The sequence below is a fragment of the Strix uralensis genome, chromosome Z (assembly GCF_047716275.1).
Source record: "Strix uralensis isolate ZFMK-TIS-50842 chromosome Z, bStrUra1, whole genome shotgun sequence".
In the NCBI taxonomy this organism is placed as follows: Eukaryota; Metazoa; Chordata; class Aves; order Strigiformes; family Strigidae; genus Strix; species Strix uralensis.
This window is the reverse complement of record NC_134012.1, coordinates 63,573,573-63,593,068: the sequence shown is the minus strand read 5'-3', so window position 1 is coordinate 63,593,068 and position 19,496 is coordinate 63,573,573. Positions and strand designations below refer to the sequence as shown.

The 19,496-nt window shown below is 43.7% G+C and overlaps 1 protein-coding gene across 1 annotated transcript in view; it reads right to left on the bottom strand.

The window, feature by feature from the left end:
- Positions 1-1,706: 1,706 nt before the first annotated feature.
- The window catches only part of LIX1 (limb and CNS expressed 1), a 39,756-nt gene continuing 21,966 nt past the window's right edge, over positions 1,707-19,496 (bottom strand). Inside the window, 3 exon segments of the mRNA XM_074856921.1 lie at positions 1,707-1,839; positions 11,168-11,237; positions 11,240-11,312. Coding sequence (XP_074713022.1) covers positions 1,707-1,839; positions 11,168-11,237; positions 11,240-11,312 — 276 coding nt within the window.

Sequence of the window (19,496 nt, the reverse complement as noted above, 5' to 3'; positions counted from 1 at the left end):
CGACATACACCTTCTAAAATAGAATATACCTGTGCTAGTTCAGACTATTTCCTGGACCTAGAAACAGGTGTAAATTTTCTTGGAAACTCAGTAATTAATGGAAAATACTGCAGGCTCGTTCAGTCCCTGTTCTGATTTTCTTGTATGTGTAAACCTGTTGTATTAGTTCTTACTTACCATTGGATTTTAACATGTCTACAGTATATATCAATCTTTTCCCTTAGGAAGGCTTAACATCCATTTCTGTTAGTAGCACTGTACAGGGATTGTGTGCCAATTGCTTGGCTTACTCGTCAAAGTGGGAAAAAAGGGTCTTTAAAATTGAATTAGGATATTTTAGGATCTGGATTTACAAACGTATTTTCTTTCACAAAACCCTCTGCTCGTAGGGTAAAGCATCTTACTCTGTTAAATATTTTTGTATTTCAAGAGTGTTAAAGGCCTAATTTTTTGATGAATCTTTGGTCATTTCTCAAATTTCTATTGGTTTCCTTCCCTGGATGAAGTGTATCTTGGGCTCAGGAGAGGGTGATTAGGACTTCAAAAACTTAGGCCACCGCAACTGTCCTGAAAGTTTGCCATCTCCAGTGAAGTATCATTGCTTATATTATTGAGTAAATATGGCAACTTTTCCCATGAGGCCACTTTTCACACTGTGTTAGACATGCCACTGTGAGGTGTTACTTGCAACTCAGGCAAATACATGGGCTTCTGGAAACACACAGTTCAAAATGAGGGTGCTCTATGAATACTCAGATTATATTCCTGAATTTGATCTCCCTTTGCAGTCATTTGATATTTATGTGTAGCCATGTCATGCTTGTTCCAGTAAAGTGAAGTAGAATGGTCCCCATACCATAGCACCTACTTCCAGTTAACTTGTGTTCATTAACAAAACCAAAACACTACAATATATTGCAGGCATCTTGAGATTTTGAGTTTGACATCAGACCAATTCACAGTTCATCAAATAGAAGAAAAGCAAATGAAGAAATAAGTGGATCTACTTTGGCATCTATATGAACAAAATGTGAGTAAAGGTTTTAAATATGACTTGGTTATTTAGAAAACTGTAAACAAACAGCTACTGGGAAATTACATTATTGCCTCAGTATATCAATTACCTGAAGGTTTGTATCAAACTTCCTTCAGTCAGAGTAAAACCTTGAAAAAAAAAACCTCTGACAGAGGACCAGGGGTGGTTACCATCCTTCTGAGATGACCACCATTGCAAGAATATTTGTCCTTAAACTTATTACATTAGACACTGCATGGCAATTAATTCACCCATGTTTAGTCATTTTATTAGAGTTTTCTTTGGAACACCACAGCAGGAAGCTAGGTGCTCTGTCCCTCTATGGTAGTTAGTGTCCACAGTATTTTCTCCAATAATTTAGATTTAGCTTGATATTTTTCATTAGTAACTGGAATCAAACAGGCCATTTAATCAAATACTTATTTTAAGTACAGCATTGATGATATCTGAGTACATATAATTAGTCAGGAAGGAACACTGCTGTTTTCTAATATAGCAGTCACATGATGTTGCCATTTTACTTGTTGCAGTGGAGTTTAAAAGTTAGCCTTTATTTATTCAAATGTGATCTTAGTCCAGTTTTCTCTCATTCTTTCTCTCATCACAACATCCTCACCATGACTCAAATGCCATGAATTATGTAAGATATTAGTCATGAAAGTAAGTTGTTTCATTCAAATGTGAATGAAGCAGAAGCTGCACTGTCATCCTGAAATTCCATCATTGTCTTTCCAGTATTTGATTCTAGTATGCAAAGATGGGCTCCAATGCTAGTGCTTGGGTCATCAGCATCCTTTGTTAACCTTAGGCAAGAATAAGAGAATGCAATTAAGAATGGAAGTGGTTGATTTGTGATGTGCTATTTAGAATTTCATTATATATAATCATATAATATTCATAACTATTTATAGTTATAAACATATTTTAATACTGCAAACCTGAGTAATTTTAAATACCCCTCCCTCTGTTTCTTTCTACAGCAAATTGTTTGAGTGTCTGTTTTTGTCAATCACAGTTAGTGTGGCAGTTATTAATTTTACCAACATTTTGTATACCATCTGATTGCTCTGAAAGGACTCTGGCAGTTCATAAACTCTGATTTCTTTCTCCTTAAACACTTATGTAATGAACATTTGGGTTGTTGATGCCTTTGGATGCTTACCAGTCTTCCTACAGTGATAGCAAATAATGCCAAATCACTTAGTGAGCTGTTAATTACTGGGAAAGAGGAAAGGAGTTGTGGGATTAACCAGAAATACTTTAATGTTTGCTTTTCAGTAAGCATTCAGCACTCTAGAGGCTTGGTCAGCTAGTCCCCCCATGCAGATCCTACTGGTCATTCTTAAATCATTCTTCTCCTGATATAGTTGAGCTGGTTTATCTGGTATGTTTTTCCTCTTGTCTGTGATCTTCATGCTACCTGCTCAGAGTTGCTTCTTTTCAATCTAGCCAGGCTGTTTCTAGCCTGATTTATTCAATTTTACTAGATGAGTCAGTGAATTGTGCTAGGCTTTTCTAACTTGGTGTTTGCTATGGCTCAAATATGCTCTGAAATATCTCAGCACTGGCATGCAGTGGAAATAACACTCTCATCTGTACCACAAAGGAGGAGAAAAAGGAGAAAAGTGTTATCCCAGCAATGGATAATGGAATGGATAATGCAAGATGTCAAAGAGAGCAAAAGACCCCAGAAAAATGATAATGCAGGGCCTGTGAAATGCTTTGAAGTATTTTCCACCCAGAAAAGAATACCATTATTGTAAAGAAGACATACATTTATGGGAGTGTCCTGGTTTAACCAGGCTAGGGTTAAGTTTCCCCAGCAGTGGGGGGGAGCTCTAGCCGGGTTATTCAGATACCATGCGGACGTCACATCCTGGCAGGTCACATTTTTTCCTGGCGCGAGCGCGGTGCACTCGTGGTTTTGTACATCGTGCTTCAAACTGCTGTATTTGGTAGCTATTTTGCTCTGTTCATTGCTATCACTATTACTGTTATTGTTATTGTTGTTGTTGGTTGTGTTGCTATTGCATTGTTGTATTAAACCTTTCCTTATTTCAGTCTTGGGGCTTTGTATTTCACTCCCTTTGTGGGGGAGGGGCAGCGGCCGCGTGGTCTCAGACCCCAGCAGGGGCTAAACCATCACAACTTTGGCGCCCAACGTGGGGCTGGAGAAGACTGAAATAAGGACAAAAGGAGAAGTGTGTTAGAGCAATCTGTTAGGTGTAATTTTTCTGTTTTACTTGTATTGTTTGATAAGAAATGTTTGCAATGCTGGGCAATTTGCTTGCGTGGTGGGGCTGGATTAATCCTCATATCCACTCTGTGCTCCTAGTAGTGGCATTTATTGTCGGTGGAAAATGTGTCAAGGGCTGTATTTTGCTCTACTGGTTACTGTCTGCTTATAATGGGCTCTTTTCGCTGCTTGTGGGGGTGCACCGGTACCTGTTTGCTGCCTGGTCTTTTGTTTGGGGTCTCACCCCCTCTATGGGTGAGCCAGGGGAAGAGATTCTCTCGGGTTTTGAGAGTTTCAGCTATCCCTGGAGCATCCTGGCCACTGTGTTCGTGGCACAATGCTTTCTAAATGCCTGCCAGAGCTTGTTTTGGGCCATGCGGTACTTCTCCAACAATAGCACCACCCGGAAACCTGCCCCGGGGGCAGATAGTTATAAATGGCAAGGTGTGTGGGAGAAGATGGGCAAGTGCCTGAGTCAGTGGTCACCCCCAATTCTTTGGGATCTCACTGTCGAACAAGTGCAGAGTCCTGATAAACTGGTGGAGTGTTTGGAAAAGGTGTGCTGCCAATCTGACAAATCCCGGGAGACACAAATCCTTGCGATGTGCTGGGGGCTTGCCCATGCTTACCGTGTCATCTTTAACACTGTTCACTGCCCCCAAGGGGGCGAAAGAGCTGCAGGGTCTGAAAGTGAGCCTGCTGGTACAGCAGCTGGGCCAGGGGGACAGACAGTGCCAGTACCGGTCGCCTCCACCAGCACAGCAGCTGAGCCAGAGGGACAAGCAGTACCAGTATCAGTTGCACCGATACGGAAAACCAAATATACCAAAAAATCCCCTTGCAATGTACAGGGTGATAATGAACCAGGCCCATCACAAGAGCAGGAGGAAGAGCCGGAGGTAATCATCCGATCTCTATCCCTCAGTGAGTTGCGAGATATGTGGAAGGATTACAGCCGCAGTCCAGGCGAGCAAATTTGCACCTGGCTGCTCCGGTGCTGGGATACTGGAGCTGCTGGTTTGGAATTGGAGGGGAGAGAGGCCAAGCAGGTGGGACATTTAGCCAAGCAGGTTGGTATTGACAAGGCAATAGGGAAACAGGCTCAAACCCTCAGCCTTTGGAGGCGACTCCTGCTCGCTGTGAGGGAGAGGTACCCCTACAAGGATGATGCTCTATGTCGGTTAGGCAAATGGACCGACATGGAGAAAGGCATCCAAAACCTCAGGGAAATGGCTGTGTTTGACATGATCTATGGTGATCTGAATGATGAGCAGTCACCATTGGATCCAGATCAGGTCCCTTGTACACAGCTGATGTGGCGGAAGTTCCTGCAAAGTGGACCAGAGGGACATTCCAAAGCATTAGCAGCAGCATCCTGGTGGCAAGACACCCAGACTCAGACAGTGGATGAAGTGACTATGCAGCTCCGGCACTATGAGGGAAGTCTCCCTTCCTCCCAACATGCTTTGGTTTCAGCCGTAGAGGAACTGTCTCAGAGGCTCCAGAAAATGGAACAGGACATGTCCTATGTTCCGCCTGCACGGGCCGATATCTCAGCTATTAGAAGCAGGCGTTTCCCCACCCAAGAGAAGGGCAGTAGAAGGTACACACCACGGGGCACCCTGTGGTTCTTCCTCCGCGACAATGGGGAGAACATGAGAAGGTGGCATGGACAGCCCACTTCCGCCCTAGCTGCACGAGTACAGCAACTGAAAGGGAAGATCACCATGAAAGGGGAGTCTTCCAAGAGAGATGCAGCTCCACTGTCTAGCCAGAAATCCCCCAGACAGAATAGAATGGCCAACAGTATGCTTGACCCTCTTGAGGGGACCAGGAAATCATTCCTGCAGGAGTCACTCTTAGATCAAGTGAGTGATGGTGAGCAGGATTAGAGGGGCCCTGCCTCCAGCCAGGTGGAGGAAAGGGATAATCGGATTTACTGGAAGGTGTGGATCCGATGGCCTGGCACATCAGACCCACAAGAATATAAGGCCTTGGTAGACACTGGCACACAGTGCACCCTGATGCCATCGAGCCACAGTGGGGTTGAATCCATCTGCATCTCTGGAGTGACAGGGGGGTCCCAACAGCTGACCCTATTAGAGGCTGAAGTAAGCTTAACTGGGAAGGACTGGCATAAGCACCCCATTGTGACTGGCCCAGATGCCCCGTGCATCCTAGGTATAGATTACCTCAGGAGAGGGTACTTTAAAGACCCAAAAGGGTACCGGTGGGCCTTTGGTATAGCTGCCCTGGAGGAGGTTGAGCAATTGTCCACCTTACCCGGCCTCTCAGAGGACCCCTCGGTGGTGGGGTTGCTTAAGGTTGAAGAGCAGCGAGTGCCAATTGCTACCAAGACGGTGCACCGGCGGCAGTACCGTACTAACCGAGATTCCCTGGTCCCCATCCATCAGCTGATCCGTCAACTAGAAAGCCAGGAGGTGATCAGCAAGACTCACTCACGTTTCAACAGCCCTATATGGCCAGTGAGAAAACCTAATGGCGAATGGAGACTGACTGTGGACTACCGTGGCCTGAATGAAGTTACGCCAGCGATGAGTGCTGCAGTGCCGGACATGCTAGAGCTCCAGTATGAGCTGGAGTCGAAGGCAGCCAAGTGGTACGCCACGATTGACATCGCTAACGCGTTCTTCTCCATCCCAATAGCACCAGAGTGCAGGCCACAGTTTGCGTTCACTTGGGGGGGTATCCAGTACACCTGGAATCGATTGCCCCAGGGGTGGAAACACAGCTCCACCATTTGCCATAGACTGGTCCATACTGCACTGGAGAAAGGTGGGGCTCCAGAACACCTGCAGTTCATTGATGATATCATTGTATGGGGGGACACAGCTGAGGAAGTCTTTGAGAAAGGAAAGAAGGTAATTGAAATCCTTCTGAAGGCTGTTTTTGCCATCAAGCGACAGAATGTTAAGGGGCCTGGAAGGGAGATTCAGTTCCTAGGAATAAAATGGCAAGATGGGCGTCGCCACATCCCAATGGAGGTGATAAACAAGATAACAGCCATGGCCCCACCAACCACCAAAAAAGAGACTCAGTCTTTCCTGGGCGCTGTGGGGTTCTGGAGGATGCACATCCCAAACTACAGCCTGATTGTGAGCCCTCTCTACCACGTAACCCGCAAGAAGAACGATTTTAAATGGGGCCCTGAGCAACAACAAGCCTTTGAACAAATTAAGCAGGAGATTACCCAGGCAGTGGCCCTCGGGCCAGTCCGGACAGGGCAGGAGATTAAGAACGTGCTCTACACCGCAGCTGGGGAGAATGGCCCTTCCTGGAGCCTTTGGCAGAGAGCAGATGGGGAATCCCGAGGCCGACCTCTAGGCTTTTGGAGCCAGGGATACAAAGGCTCTGAAGCTAACTATACCCTGACTGAGAAGGAGATACTGGCAGCGTATGAAGGAATTCGAGCTGCCTCAGAAGTGGTCGGCACTGAGACACAGCTCCTCCTGGCACCTCGACTGCCGGTGCTGGGATGGATGTTCAAAGGAAAGACTCCCTCCACACATCATGCAGCAGATGCCACGTGGAGTAAATGGGTTGCGTTGATAACACAACGGGCTCGAATAGGGAACCGCGACCCCCCAGGATTAGTGGAAATGATCATGAACTGGCCAGAGAGCAAAGATGCTGGGATGTCACCAGAACAAGAGGTGAAACATGCTGAGGAGGCCCCACCATATAACGAGCTGCCAGAGGAAGAAAAACGATATGCCCTGTTCACTGATGGGTCTTGCCGCATTGTGGGAAAACACCGACGATGGAAGGTTGCAGTGTGGCATCCCACACGCGAAACCACTGAAGCTGTTGAGGGACAAGGTGAATCAAGCCAGTTTACAGAGGAGAAAGCCATCCAATTGGCTTTGGAGATTGCTGAGCGAGAGAAGTGGCTGAGGCTCTATATCTACACTGACTCATGGGTGATGGCAAGTGCCCTGTGGATGTGGTTGCAGCAATGGAAACAGAACAACTGGCAATGCAAGGGCAGACCCATCTGGGCCGCTGAAGTATGGCAGGACATTGCAGCCCGGGTGGAGAACCTCGTTGTGAAGGTGCACCATGTGGACGCCCATATACCCAAGAGTCAAGCCACTGATGAACATCAGCATAACCAGCAGGCGGACCAAGCTGCTAAGATCAAGGTGGCTCAGGTGGACTTGGATTGGCAGCGTAAAGGTGAACTGTTCATAGCCTGGTGGGCCCATGAGACCTCGGGCCACCAAGGCAGAGATGCAACATATAAGTGGGCTCGAGATCGAGGGGTGGACCTCACCATTGACACCATCGCAGAGATCATCCATGGATGTGAGACGTGTGCTGCAATCAAACAAGCCAAACGGGTGAAGCCCCAGCGGAATGAAGATCGATGGATGAAATATAAATATGGAGAGGCCTGGCAGATCGACTACATCACACTGCCACAGACCCGCCGAGGCAAGCGCCACGTGCTCACAATGGTGGAAGCAACCACTGGGTGGCTCGAAACTTATCCAGTGTCCCACGCCACCGCCCGAAATACCATCCTGGGCCTTGAAGAGCGAGTCCTGTGGCAACACGGCACCCCAGAGAGGATTGAGTCGGACAACGGGACTCACTTCCGAAATAACCTCATAGATGCCTGGGCAGAAGAACATGGCATCGAGTGGGTCTACCACATCCCCTACCACGCACCAGCCTCTGGGAAGATCGAGCGCTACAATGGACTGTTAAAAACTACATTGAGAGCAATGGGGGGTGGAACCTTCAAACACTGGGACACACATGTGACAAATGCCACTTGGTTAGTCAACACAAGAGGATCTGCCAATCGAGCTGGCCCGGCTCAGTCAAAACTTCCACGTGTTGTGGACGGGGATAAAGTCCCTGTGGTGCGCATGAGGGATGTGCTGGGAAATATGGTCTGGGTTAGTCCTGCGCCGGGCAAAGGCAAACCCATCCACGGGATTGTTTTTGCTCAAGGACCTGGGTGCACCTGGTGGGTGATGCAGAAGGATGGAGAGGTCCGATGCGTGCCACAGGGGGACTTGATTGTGGGTGAAAACACACAGTGAGTTATACTGTGCTTTTGTTAATTTTTCTTTGTCAATGCTAATTGCTAAGTGGCAGCTGGATGTGACGCACATGGTATAGAATAAAGGGGTGGATTATGTCCTGGTTTAACCAGGATAGGGTTAAGTTTCCCCAGCAGTGGGGGGGGAGCTCTAGCCGGGTTATTCATATACCATGCGGACGTCACATCCTGGCAGGTCACATTTTCCTGGCGCGGAGCGCGGTGCACTCGTGGTTTTGTACATCGTGCTTCAAACTGCTGTATTTGGTAGCTATTTTGCTCTGTTCACTGCTATCACTATTACTGTTATTGTTATTGTTGTTGTTGGTTGTGTTGCTATTGCATTGTTGTATTAAACCTTTCCTTATTTCAGTCTTGGGGCTTTGTATTTCACTCCCTTTGTGGGGGAGGGGCAGCGGCCGCGTGGTCTCAGACCCCGGCAGGGGCTAAACCACCACACAGGGAGAAAAAAGGCAATTTGGAATTTCAATTTCTTTACAGAAAGGAAAATTATGTAGAAGATGTATCTGGTTCTGGAGCTCTAACAAAATCAGGTGTAAAGACAGGAAGAAAACATACGACTGGGGAGAAGGAGAAGCAGAAAAGGGGAAACAACCTGTTTTATTCTGTCCAGACCTGTTTATCCCTCCTCAGTCAAAACCATAAAATATTCTTCTTGTTTTTACAGCTTTAACAATTGACTGTAATGGGACTAAAATGACTGACTAAAATTTTGAAGCTGTCCTTAGTTTTTCTTACAAACTAGAGCAGCATCCCTCCAGAGCACTTCTGAAGAAAATTGGGAGTGATTCGTGGCTCAGCAGTATATATTTTTTGTCAATGCCCTGCTGCCCTTCAGCTGATTTTACCTGCTCTGGTATTCTACGGGTAGGAGAGCCTATCTCCTCGCTTCAGGATTCACCTATCTCTGTGATATTGTTGCTCATCCACCTAAAGTCTTAAATACAATTATTTAAAATGAATCAACAATAAGCCCCTTCAGTTAAATAATTTTGGCTAGTTTGAAGGAATACTTATCACCACACTGATAATTCTGACTGTGCAGGTTTTGCATCTCATGAAGTACATCTGTAGTAATTAAGGCATTTAATAAGGTGCTTCTATGGCCATATTGATGAAGTATGATGAAATGGTCCCTAATTTTATGTTTTCATTTTCAGTAGAATCCAATAGCTGGATGAATTAGCCAGGTATAGCAAGGGACAGTTTCACTTCGTTCCTTCTCCTCATTTTTAGGGGGAAAACTAGAAAAGCAACATGAGACAATTTGGGACAGATTCCTTTGGGTAATCCCAGGTGTTCAGTGACAAAGTTAAACAGATTTCTACCCAATATGGTTCCACTGAACTGATAGTAAATGAATGCCTTTCAGATGCTGTAGTATTAACATGCTGCTGCTGATATATTTATGCTGGCCTTTAAATACCCCTGAAGGAAATCCAAGCAGAACTCTGAAAACTACATAACACTTTACCTCAAAAATTTCCATAAAAAATGATATATTACTTGATAAAACTCCCTTTAAATTTCACAAAAAACTAAATCATGCTCTAGTTTTCCTAATTTTTAGGGATTTTTGTCCCTCCAAAATGTATAAAGTTTGCAGTGCTGGAAAAAAACCCATTCCTTTCATCTATAAAACAGATACAGACCAGACTGCCTTGCACTGCTCTGTTTCTACGTCTTTCCCCAAAAGAGTATAAGGTTTTTTACTCAGAAAGTGAACACTACAGATCATCTCACAAAATACAAGGAAATATTAATGTTTCTAAACTTTTCAAAATCTCTTCCACACTTATCAGAAATGTAAACATAAGAGGAATATAATTAAGCTTTCCTGAATCCATTAGATATGGCTTTTAGCAAATTACTGCTTTCATTTTTAAGGATTTCTAACACCCTAAGATGATATTTGTTACATAGTATTGTTCCGAGCAATAAATATTTTATTTAGGTGTCAGTCTCGGTCCAGCCAGGATCAGGGCGACGTGCAGAAGAATGACAAACTCACACCAGTTTGTTGAAGGGGGAGCATTGCCAAGAGCAAATGCCGCCGCACTGTGTGCAAGCTCCCAGTTTATTACCACCTGTTTACATAGGTTTGTTTTTACTTTTACATCCTACTGACCTTCAGGTTTTGCCTGTTTATTGTTTACATGCTCACCGCACTCTGCAGGTGGTGTTTTTTACTGCTGTTTTTCACACAACACGGTGTTACATAATGCTACCTCAGTTATCCACAATCGTTCTTCTAACCTCAAGGTCAGTTTACATTTTGCTAACCACCAATTCTTAATTCCCACATTTAGGTATAAACTCCAGAGAAAACAAATCTAAGCAACTTCCAAGGGTTAACACAGTGTTGCAAAACCGATGTTTTAATACCATAGTAGTAAGCATAAAATTAGCTTGGAAAATCTTTATTAGAACAATGGTGAAAAAGTTCCAAAACTTTGAATTCTGTCCACTGGATTTACCGGTTTTGAATAATAATAAACATGTAGATTTCCTTCATTAAGACCTTTCACATCTGCTGTCTATTGGTCACTGCTAGAGAAGTAGACTACATAGAGCTTTGATTTTGCCCACAAGGGCTTACTTATTTTGCCTACAAAATCTTCATAAGATCTCTTCCCTCTGATATAATCCTATATAGTAGAGAAACACACAAGCTTTGAGTTACCTGGATTAACACTGAAGATACATTTGCAGGCGTTCTAAAAATCCTGTTGGAGAAATTTGTCAATAAACCACAGTCATGCATGAGTACTCTGATACTAAAATTCCTTAAGTATCATTTTACATTACACTGGTTGAGGAAACAGCCTCCCGGACACTTTCCATGATGAATTTCTTTGTGAACTTACAACAGGCAATTCATTGAAGTGTGAATTGAGCAGAGACACTTCTACAGCACCTTGCCTTGCCTCTGCTCTGCTTAAACAGCTCTGAAAAAGCACACAATGAATTTTACAAGTCTCAGGTGAAGTCTCTATTTCCTATTGCATTTCTTAGGTGTATTTTTTGCCTTTCAATACAAGAAAGGTAAAACATAGTTAAAAAAATAAAGGTATTACTTATATTATTTATTAACTACTTTCCTCATTAAATTGGACTTCTGAGAGCCAATGCTTTTTTTCCACACATACAAAAAATTAATGATATTTTAATCTATTTTATAAAAAATAGGCAATTTGGGTGACCTTTTAAATTTAATTTTAAAATAGTTTCTGCAAGTATTAATTTTCAGTTTAACACACTTTCCAGCAAAAGCCAAGTTTGGAATGAATCAAGTTTCCAAAAAATGTTCCAATGAAAATATCTTTTAAATGTTTGGGTTTTTTAAAAAGCTTTTTTCTTCAGAAAACAGGTCTGATTTGACATCTGCAAAGCAGAATGATACCTCTGATTTTTCTTGATGATTCCGTCTTTTGCTTCTTTTAAAGCAGCTCTACTATGTAACAGATGTTGGAGGAGTCTCTGACCAGTCTAAGGGACACTTTGAAACAAAGTTGTCATCTACTGTTTTTCACTCCAGTTCATTTGAGCTGGAGAATGAAAGGGTAAAATGTTAATGTAGTTTTTCAGAAGGCAAAGGTTTTAGCATAGGCTCTTGGGTTTAGGCTTACAGAGAAGTCTTGAATTATTCAAAGCTGAAGCTATGGTTAAGACTGCAGAATGAGTGTCATAATAACTAGTCATGGCAATGGACTAGGCCTTCAGCTGGCTGACAGACTCCAAAAAAAGAGTTGAGAGGGTTCTGCTCTACTGTTGTGTTGTAACACATACCGAAACATGAGTAGACATTTCAGTAGCTGAAAAGGAAGCCTTAGCCTCTATCTCCACAGGGAAGAGGTGGTGTTGACCAGGCCAATATGGACAGCTGGCAGTGAGCAAGACTCAGAGAACCAGGTTTGTCCCAGTCCTCTAGACATGTAGAAAACAGGCAAAGTAGTCCCTTGTTTAAAGAAAACTTCTCTTTGTTCTCAGTATTGAAAGGATCCAGCCTCCTCAGCCAGAAGATAGAGACTGGGAGAAAGACCCCCCCGCAATCCATGAGGAGATAGTCAGTGACCTACTGCATCACATAGACATACAGAAGTCTATGGGACCGGATGGAATACACCCAAGGGTTCTGAAGGAGCTGGCTGGGGTGCTCGCCAATTCACTTTCCATCATATACCAGCAGTCCTGGCTGACTGGGGAGGTCCTGACAGATTGGAGATCGGCCAGTGTGACGCCCATATATAAGAAGGGTTGGAAGGATGATCCAGGAAATTACAGGCCTGTCAGCTTGACGACAGTGCCTGGGAAGCTGATGGAGCAGCTCATCCAGAGTACCATCACACAACACATGTGGGACAACTAGATGATCAGGCCCAGTCAGCATGGATTTATGAAAGACAGGTCCTGCTTGACAAACCTGATCTCCTTCTATGACAGGGTGACCTGCTTATTGGATGAGGGAAAGGCTGTGGATGTTGTCTACCTTGACTTTAGGAAGACCTGTGACACCGTTTCCCACAGCATTCTGCTGTTGAAACTGTCTGCTCTTGGCTTGGATGGGCATACACTTCACTGGGTAAAAAACTGCTTGGTTGGCCAGGCCCAAAGAGTTGTGGTGAACGGAGTAAAATCTGGTTGGCAGCTGGTGATGAGTGGTGTCCCCCAGGGCTCAGTTTTGGGGCCACTCGGGTTTAACATCTTTATTGATGATCTAGACAAGGGGATTAAGTGCACCCTTGGTAAGTTTGCAGATGACACCAAGTTGGGTGGGAGTGTTGGTCCGCTCGAGGGTAGGGAGGCTCTGCAGAGAGATCCCTCCCCTTCTCTCACCAGGCAGAAGGAGGGGATGTGGGGGACAGGGGGGGAATGGAGTCAGGTCCTTCCTTGGAAAGGCAAGTGAAAACTTTCTCAGCCCCCCTCATCTTCCCAGTTGTCATTATACAACAGGTATGAGGCTTTGGAACTAGACAGCCAGCCGAATGAAGATGGAAATGAGGATCCATCCAGTGAGCCATCCACAGCTTGTCCCTCAGCCCCACGACTTGTGACTTCTTCAAGTAAGAAGGAAAGGAGGGTAATTGTAGTGGGTGACTCTGTTCTGAGGGGTACGAAGGGGCCCATATGTCAACCAGACCCATACCATAGGGAGGTCTGCTGCCTCCCTGGGGCTTGTATTAGAGATCACTGCTCTGGTGCAGCCCTCTGATTACTACCCTTTGTTGGTTATCCAGGCAGGTAACGATGAGGTGGTAGAGAGAAGTCTAAAGTCACTCAAAAAGAACTTCAAGGCACTGGGGTGGCTAGTTGAAGGCTCGGGATCTCAGGCGGTGTTTTCATCAATCCCTCAAGTGGAAGGGAAAAACACTGAAAGAGGGTGGAAAACACATCTGATTAACACGTGGCTCAGAGACTGGTGCTGCTGTTGGAATTTTGGGTTCTTTGATCATGGTGAAGTTTATAAGGCACCTGGTCTGCTGGCGACAAACGAAACAGGTGGGATGCAGCTGTTCCAGAGGGGTAAAAGGATTCTGGGGCAGGAGTTAGCAGGGCTTACTGACAGGGCTTTAAACTAGATATGAGTGGGGAGGGGGCGATAACTGGGCCTGTTTGGAATAAGCTCAAGGGAAGCATGCCAAGGCTTGAAGGATGCTGGACTGGTGAGGGCTCTCCCTCTGCCACTTCATTTGAGAGAAAGAATAGATATTTAGAAATCATGGAGGCACCTGGGAAGGGTCTGGTAGGAAGTGGGGCCCACACTCACGAAAAAGGTGTTGGATTCATTAGCTCATCTCAAGTGCATCTACACCAATGCACGCAGTATGAGCAACAAACAAGGGGAGCGTGAAGCCATGATGCAATCTATCTATTATGTCCTATTTATACGCTGTTATCTTAAGATCTTTGGTACAGGATTTGAATACATAGATGGCATTATCTCATGACTAGATGACATCCAAGTTTCTCCCCACAAAATTCTCAAAGAATACAAATAATAATTACCATTGAATACTTCCTGGCTGCAAATGTCAGTAACTGCTCAGTCTACAAGTGCTTAAGAATAACAAAGCTCCTCCTACCTAAAGCCTTCTTCAGGCTCTTTCTGAATGTTTGGATGCTGCTTCAGAGTTGCTTTCTGTGATACTGCAATTTCAAAACCTGCTGGTCAAATCAGAAATAACCTCAGTTCTGTAAGAAACCCATAGATAAAATTATTGATCTTAGCAAGTATGTACATGTAAAGTGCACTCAAATACTCAGCTGTGTATTAGTCTGTAGCAAAAAACTCATTAGACAAACCAGCAGTAGTTCTATTAAGTCTCCACACATCTCCAGCCTTAGGACTGATTGCTTGCTTAGGCAAACCATCTTCACTTCATGATCTGAACCAAGGATTATAGAAGAGACACTTAAATCAACTGGCTAAAAGCAACTGTGCTGGTAGCTAACCTTTACTTTGATTTAAACTGTAATTCCCTGTTCCTGCAGCATCAGCAGCTATGAAAGGAAAGCCATGCTTTCTAAGCATGGAGCATACATATGAAGTAGGATCCAACTTTTAAACAGTTAGTCAGAGCAAACAGATAAATGGACCCAGTCATCTGCAGAACTGCCCATCATCCTAACGTTTACAGCTGGTCCAGAAGAATGGGATAGAGCCTCTCAATCCACCTGAACATTTGAGCACATAGTAGCTTCATCACCTTTTGACACACTTGAAAGGAGACCACCTCTAAAGTTACTTGTGAAACAGAATTTCCTTTCATCTCTGCTGAATCAGAGAACTAAACAGCAGGAATACAGTACTGATTGGAGCCAGTGCAGCTGCACAGTCCATTTCTTGCTGTCACAGACAACCAAAACTGATGGTCAATCCAGAGAGACTTTACATGCAATTCTATTCTCAAAAAAAAAAAAAAAAATGCAGAGAACCTGAAGCCAAGTCCTACAACTCTCTAACTTACTTTAGTATACCTTCTGCCTATTTTGCTGATTACTCACACTACTTCAAGAAAAAAGCATTCAGCATTCAAAAAAGAAAAAAAAATCAGTGCAGCGGAAATGAAATACTTATTCGGTAATGCAAAATACACTCTTGGAAAGTTTCCGTAGTTGATTTGCTAGCAATATTCTGTGCTCAGCATGGAATTATTCCCAGAACTGCAGGCTTCCTGTCACTACCTAGCAACCATCCTTTAAGGATTATATTTACTATTTGTATCAAACTGTTGATTGCTATGGTCTAGTGTCTTATCTTTTCTTGATGAACTGTATGCATTAGGATAGCCAAAGTCAGTACACAGTGGTTGCTGCAGATTGCTTTATAAGTAACCAAAAAAAGTAGAGATTGGGCAAAAAAGATGGCAATTTTATATATTTAGCAGAAAATGGTAATAAGAGCAGTTCCTTAGACCTGTGCTTATAAACAGTTTAAGTGCTATATGGTTCCATCTGAGAGGTATTTATATTTGAAAGAACATTATTTTAAATTCTTCATTCATTGTTTGCTGATAAGCTCTTCTGGACAGGTCGCAGTGAACAGCATTCTGTAAATTTGTGTCCAAGAGTACAAAATTTTCCCAAAAAATTCTGACCAGTTTTAAAAAAAGATTATTTCACATGGTTTACAGACTTTCTAATCTATTTAGGAATGAGATCATTCCTTTTAAGACATTTGCTATTATTTTAACTCAATTTAGAAATATAAATTTCTCCAAGGGAATCCTTGGCCTAAAGGTTTATTATGACCTGTAGGTTAGACTGCAGAGAGAGTAGATCCCTTCAGTCCCAGCTGTAGAGTCAGAAGGAGCTTTTTAGCAAAACTTTTCAGCAAAAGTGATTAGCAACAGCTGTCTTATGTGTTACCATAAATTCGGTCTCAGAAGAACCCTCTAAGACTTAGTCTGAAGTTTTAGAAGGCAGGCATTCTTTATTGCAGCATTGGATGCACCGGGGATTATTCCATCTAATGTGCATGCTGAAAGACAAGGCCACACTTATATATACAATAAAAGAAATGAATATTCATGTAACTTCTGAGAAGTACACACATATTTCCAGAGAATCGAATGCATATGTTAATACATTGCACAAGAGTACTAAAATTTGGGGAAGGGTCTCTGAGGGGTTTCCACAGGTGTCTGCTGGTTTCTCTGCCCTGTCCAGGATGTACCCATCACAGTTGCAAAAATTATGTCGTTGGGTGCATTCTTGACTGAGGCTCCTTACAGCAATTATCATCAACTGCTTGCAGGCATCAGCTAGCGGGTATCAACTCCCCCCTTTTATTGAGACTTTGGACTCACAAATCCAAGGTCTCAGTACTCAATACCCATACCTTATTTTCATACAGATTTGCCTACAACAACTACAACACTGAATCATAATGCAATCTAAGATACAAAGGCACACCACTACTATTATCACCACAAACAGATTTCTTAACCATACCCAATTTGGTAGCCATAAGGCAAGTTTGTGCCACAATTCTTCAAAGCCCCAGGATGTATCATCCTTGGTAGCCTGATGCAGGACCTTTGTCTGTTCCCAAATTGCTGCCAAATCCATGGGAATTCTACCATTCTGATCTACATATAGACAACAGCTTGTGTTAATCACAGTGCAGACACCCCCTTGTGAAGGCAACAGTAAATCAAGGACCATTTGATTTTGTAGTAGTACCTGAGATAAACTGGACACTTCAATTTGCAATGCTTGTATCGTGGCCATAGTTTTGGTTTTTATGTTCTCAATTATAGCGGATATATTTACAATTGTCTTTTCCAATTCACTTACTCCGAGCCAAGGGAGAAACCTTCTAACGAAACTGTGTAATGCATAAGGGTGGTCTGCTATAGCATTGTGAATCCTTCTGGTTTGTTTAATGAATGTCCTCACCCGTCCACTCTGTTCCTGCAGCTTATTAACTATTGTCATATTTGCAACTAGGGCTCCTAGGGTGCACATTCCTTTCCATCTTAGGGGTAATATTTTCCGAGCTCAATTACAATATAGCCAATACCATCCTACTCCTTCTGTTCGGGGTACAGGCCATCCAATTGAGGGTTTAGTTTTGTTTCGTTTAAATCTGTCTAAGAAGGCTAGATCAAATTTCCCATCTATATATTTCGTATAACTGTTACACGTGTTGTTTAGTTCTACATCTATAGTACTGTTGTTTTTACAGTATAGAGTTACATCATTTAGATGGCATCGCTGTATGAAAGTATAGTTATAGGATACTTGTGGTTCTTCTATTTGGATTTCTTGTTGAGTAGTCATCTTAGCACTGCCCCACTGAAAGTCTGCGCTTGTTGTAATCTGTCTATAGCTCTGGCCTTGAGTAATGGTAATATTATTGTGTGAGGGGGTATCATCAGACATTAGAATCCCTATGTACTTTGGTGTTCCTAAAGAGTGTTCTGGTAAATGTGTACAGACCTAACAATCACTTCTGTGTAGTATCTAGTAATTTGTTGTGTTAAAATTAAATGAAGATTCTGATTCCATTTTGGTTCTGGCCAGACTTGATCCATGGCTATTGTAATTGTCACAGACCAAACATAAAACTCAATCATGATCTCCTTAATTTCAATTTAAGAGGAGACTGCTACTCCACTACCCATGGGGTAGGAGCCTTCTTGATTCTTGAATAATGAATCCAAGGGCCTTTGCCCCAAACCTTGACTGCCGTATAGGTAGTTAACAAAACCTGAAACGGTCCTTTACACTCTTCTGTCAGACGTTTAGTGTTCCATGACTGGACGTAGGCCCCATCTCCAGGCTGGAAAATATGTGCTGGTGTGTCAAGTTCCAAAGGTCTATTCATTGTGACATATTTCTGGAGCTTCTATAAGGTATTCCCTAAATATGTCAAATAAGTTTTAAAATTTAGTTTTCCCATGATATGGGATCTGGTAGGGAATGGGGCCCACACTCACAAAAAGGTGTTGGATTCATTAGCTCATCTCAAGTGCATCCATACCAATGCACACAGTACGAGCAAGAGCAACAAACAGGAGGAGCTTGAAGCCATGATGCAGCATGAGAACTATGACATAGTAGCTATAACAGAAACATGGTGGGATGCCTCACACAACTGGAGTGCAGCAATTGATGGCTACAAGCTCTTCAGGAGGGATAGACAGGGAAGGAGAGGCGGTGGAGTGGCCCTGTATGTTAGAGAATGCTATGACAGCTCAGAAATCAAGTATAGTGATAACGGGGTTGAGAGTGTTTGGATTAGGTTAAGGGCCATTAAAGCAGATCTTGCTGTGGGAGTCTGCTATAGACCTCCCAACCAAAGCAGTGAGGTGGATGAAGCCTTATATAAACAGCTGGGAGAAATCTTATGGTCACTTGCTGTTGTTCTTGGGAACTTTAACCTCCCGGGTATCTGCTGGGATCACAACACAGCAGAGAGGGAACAATCCAGGAGGTTCCTGGAATGTGTGGAGGATAACTTCCTCAACACAGGCGGTGAGTGAGCCGACCAGGGAAGGTGCCCTCCTGGACCTACTTCTTGTGAACGGGGAAGAGCTTGTGGGGAAAGTAAAGGTTGGAGGCTGTCTAGGGTGCAGTGATCATGAGATGATTGAATGATTGATCCTTGGAGAAACAAAGAGAGGGGTTAGTGAAACTGCCACCTTAGACTTCCACAGGGCAAACTTTGACCTGTTCAGAAGACTGATTAAAAAAATCCCTTGGGAGGCTGCCCTGAAGGATATGGGAGTCCAAGAAGGCTGGACATACTTCAAGAGAGAAGTCTTAAAGGCACAGGAGCAGGCTGTTCCTGTGTGACGAAAAACAAGCAGGCGGGGAAGGAGACCAGCCTGGCTAAACAGGGACCTTTGGCAGGATCTCAAGAACAAAAGACGAATCTATGACCTTTGGAAGAGGGGGCAGGTCTCTCATGAAGACTATAAAGATGTAGTGAAGCTATGCAAGGAGAACATTAGGAGAGCCAAAGCGCAGCTAGAGCTCAACCTGGCTACAGCTGTTAAAGATAATAAAAACTGTTTCTATAAATTCGTTAACAGCAAAAGGAGGATTAGGGAAAATCTCCCTCCTTTACTGGATGCAGAGGGAAACATAGTAACAAAGGATGAGGAAAAGGCTGAGGTGCTTAA